General features: G+C 45.8%; 1 protein-coding gene across 1 annotated transcript in view; it reads right to left on the minus strand.

The window, feature by feature from the left end:
• Nucleotides 1–713: 713 nt before the first annotated feature.
• Nucleotides 714–4,211, minus strand: part of ALLC (allantoicase) — an 18,962-nt gene continuing 15,464 nt past the window's right edge. Inside the window, exons 9-11 of the mRNA XM_008580271.1 lie at nucleotides 3,952–4,060; nucleotides 1,705–1,829; nucleotides 714–1,001 (exon numbers count right to left, since the gene is read on the minus strand). Of these exons, the coding sequence (XP_008578493.1) occupies nucleotides 795–1,001; nucleotides 1,705–1,829; nucleotides 3,952–4,060 (441 nt within the window). The 3' untranslated portion in view covers nucleotides 714–794. The remainder of the gene's footprint in view (nucleotides 1,002–1,704; nucleotides 1,830–3,951; nucleotides 4,061–4,211) is intronic.

Raw genomic sequence — 4,211 nt, forward strand, 5'->3', positions numbered from 1 at the left:
CAGCGCGGGCAGCGACGCGCAGCGACCCGCCACCCCGCCCGTGCTGACGCACCCCGCGATAGTGACCACCCGCCTGGGACAGGGGCGGCCGAGGGCAGGGACAGGGACCAGCGGAGCTCAGACCGGGGAGGAAGCGCCTGCAAAAGGTGGGGGGCGAGAGGGTGCTGAGCGTGTGAGGACACCTGCCACGACCCCTGCCACGACTCCTGCCGCCCTTCTCTGCAAATGAGGTTGCCGGGAGGGGCTGGGAGGGCATCAGGGCCTCTTGACATCAAAATTGGGCCGGTGCTGGAAGCCGCTCCACCTTTCCGAGCCTCGGTTCATCTCATCAGTAGGGAATATTTGACCACTTCAGCCCAAACATCTTCCAGGACCCCTTAGAGTGACTTGTGCGTGTCCCCCAGAGGAGGGGTCGCAGGGAGCCCTTCAGGGCGTGGGAGGAACTGTTCCTGCAGTGGTTGGTGCACAGTGTCCCGAAGGCACCTCACGCTGGGGAAGAATGACTGGGGCGGGGGGCGTTTGGGAAGGTCACTCCCTGCTCTGGGTAGAGATGGGCAGTCCTCTTGAGCTGGGACAATGAATGACTCTAGAAATACATCTTCCCAGTGGTCTGGGTGGGCTGAAACTTTCAAAGACTGTAGGTAATGCGACCTGCAGGATCTACACACAGAAGGCACAGAATACTGATGTTATAAAATCATTGCGTCGACCACTTTATTAAGTCAGAGGAGGTACAGGTGTTCAGGACACTTGGGACGAGGACTCAGTAGTCTCCACGGTGCAGCTGCACGTGCCTAGAGGTTGGCCTGGAACCCCGTCTTCATGGAGAACGGCTTCATGGGCCTGTCCCGGGGCCACAGGAGGCAGATGGAGCTGGGGAAGCCCTTGAGCCGGAGGCGGCTCACACCCCCGTCGGGGGCAATGGTGAGCTTCGCGTGCGTGATGACATCCTGCAGCTCCAGGGTTAGGCTGTCAAACGAGTGGCTTTGGTTGGGAGAGAGCTGAAAAGAGGCAGAGCAGAGGTCCTTGTCACGACAGGGTGTGTGTGGCCCAGATGGGCTGACTCTGCACAATCCAGTGGCTTGGACGTAAGTGAAGAGGCTTAAAAACTAAATGCTATTCAACGATAACAGTTTGGCTAACCATAGAAATCTGCTATAGGGAAAGGCTGGCCTGGTAATACTGACCTGAATACTCAGGTCCCTGTGATATCTGCTGTTTTTAATAATTAAGTTGGCAAACTGATAAGAAAATGAAAGAAGAGTCATCATGGTGCCTCCCAAGGCCATTACCCGTTGTACGGGCGCAGCCCTCACCTCCACCCTGAGCGACAGTGACAACTTCCCTCTTCCGGGATCAAAGAAGACACTTCTAGAACATCCTTCCTACAGGTGGACACACCCTTAAAGCCTTGAGTATGCTGGTTGCCCTTTCTATAAAGTTAAACAAAATGCAGAAACATTTTTCCATTTATGTATTTTTAGCACATGATGATTTTTTAACAAAATTTGATTATTAGAAACGCAAAAGTGGATGGAAGTGCAGCCTGTCTCTCTACTCAAGTGTGCAGATATGGTTTTTACAAGCTCGTTTATTTTTCTGTTAAGTTGAGCAGGTTTGGCGTGGTGCCCTAACCCTTCACAAGCGAATCTGGGTGAAAGAGCCTGGACTGAGGGCCCACTGCGGACACTGTGGCACACAAACCTTGGTGACGGGGAGCAGCGGTTTCCATTTATGGGCCGCAAGATCCCACTTTTTGCTGATCATATCTTCTTCTTCCTGAGTGGTCAGGACACAGCCATCCAGTTTACAAGTGTCAGGAGAATTGCCTATTGGATGAAGATAAAGAGTGACTTTCTGAACGCCATTTACACTCAGCGTGGTTTTTAGGCTTTTTTAATCAGATGAAAAACCCAGCAAAGAACGAGTCGTTCTTCTTTCTAAGCAAAAACAAAGGTACGAGGTGTGTGAGAGAAGGAACTAACCAGTGTGTGATGGAGTCAGATTGCCTTGTGAAACAAATGGGTGTGTGTTTTTCAGAGAAATCAGGACCTGACACGTGTTAATGGGCCGGCATGCTTGAGTTTGAAGGTAGAGCATTCTTACTTGGTTTTTGTTTGTTTGGTTGTTTTTTTTTATTTTCTCTTTTGTTGTTTTCTTGTTTTATATAGCATTCTTACTTGGAACGTTGAATGCATTTGATAAGCTTCCTAGATTGCAGATTTAATTACTTGCATACTATTATGTGGCTTGTTTGAAATTATCGAGAAGCTAGGAACTGTTTTCCTTACAGCATCAGATTTTGTAATGTGACAATAAAAAGAAGAAATACTGGGCTGAGTTAGCACGTGCTGGGCACCAGTCAAACACACAAGGATGTGTGTTTGACTTACCTAGTGACTTACCTAGTGCTCTCCAGATGGGAGTACACGGTCCTGAGTTTCCCTTCTCTCTTTGGAGCTTCATAAGAGTCACATGTCCAATGGAGCTAGAGAAACTTAGGGGAAGGGTCCCACACTCTTTGTGAGGACAATTTCTAAAGGGGTTCTCCAAGATGTTAATATCAACAGCGGAGGAGTTGCTCCCCAAAAACCCTGGCGAAAGACAGTGCTCCTTACTTACACGCCCCCGTCGTGGCTCACCTCTTAAAACGGGGGGCTCTGGGGGGTGAGCATGCTCCTGGAGTACGTGTGGAAACCCGAAGCATGCAGGAGAATGCTAGAGCTACTGTTTCTATTTCTCTGGCCTATATACATGTATGTGTGTGTATATATGTTAAGCTGTGTGTATTTGATAGAATATAAATAGAGTTTATTATATCGCTGATATGGTATAAGTGGGCACTGGCATGCTTCTGCTTCTCCATGGCTGTCATCGTCTCAGTCCACAGGTATCCTGAGGGGCTGACAGTGGTACACTCATGACCTATTGATGTTTGGGGTACCTGGCCAAGTGGGTTTACTGGTTGTTACCTGGTTTTAACTAAACTATCCCTCACAAAAACAAACAAGTGATTTTAAACCACTCATGCAGAGAACTGCGGATTAAAGATACTACTAAAAATGCAAGTATCCATGAACAAGAAAATCGTAGAGCTGACATTTCGTCTGACCCTCAGGAGGAACTATTTGTCAGCCATGTTAAAAAGTAAAAGCAATGACCAGATAATCAGATCTAAAATGCAGTCTTCCAAAAATAAGTTATAATTACCCAGATTTCTTGAAATAATTAATTTTCATCTGCTGTGATTCATAATGAACCTGGCCTGAAATGTATATTGTGCTTTGATATAATAGTTAATACTTTGGTAAAGTCATAATGATTTGTAAGACATTTAAAAATCAGTCATCCAAAATATGAATACGAACCGCCACCATGTACTCAAAGATGGCTAAACAATCACGAGATACCCAATTCGGTACTTACAAAATGTCAGCTAACAATTATAAAAGTTTTTTAACTTCTTTTGAACTTTAATATAATGATACATGAATATATTTCACAAAAAAGTAAATGTAGAATATCGGGGTTGCTTTTCCAAATACTTTTTTACTAACAGAAGTGCACAGTTTTAAAAATGTGTAGGTCACTGCCTTAAAAGCCAATCCTGGAGGAGACATGGTCGCCCCAATCAATCACATAGGACCGCTGCCCTGTAGGAAAATGCCATCCATCCTTTTTTTTCATAGACTCTTTCCAAATTGGATTTGGTGCCTCAGTAGTAAAGAGCCTTACAGCATCACAGAATCTCGTATGACTTTGGGGTCATCTAATCTAACTCTGGATTTTATAAAAGGGGCACTGGAGCTCAAAGAGTTAAAGTAACTTGCTCAAAATTACACAGCTGTGAGTGGGAAAACCATACCTGGAGACCACCTGTCCTCGGTCACCTCCCACAGGACCACATTATCACTCCAAGTATAAGACTCTGCCCTGTGGCTTTACACTTACCTTTAAAATATTTTGTATCGATTTCAATTTGAGTTATGACTCCTGGATGTGCCAGTCGGAAAACTGCCCATTCACAACCCGAACCCAGAAGAACGCCAGTCTCATCGTACTGGAATTGCAAAAAATAAGAAGAAGAATAAACTAACTTGCAGTTGTTCAAGAAACCAATATTGGAAACCAGCAAGTGAGAAACACTGACATGTTATACTTCTATTTCTTACTATAAAGGAGAGTTTCCCATGGCCTGGTGTGTAAATTTG

Source organism: Galeopterus variegatus, unplaced genomic scaffold (assembly GCF_000696425.1).
Source record: "Galeopterus variegatus unplaced genomic scaffold, G_variegatus-3.0.2 Scaffold2057, whole genome shotgun sequence".
Lineage (NCBI taxonomy): Eukaryota > Metazoa > Chordata > Mammalia > Dermoptera > Cynocephalidae > Galeopterus > Galeopterus variegatus.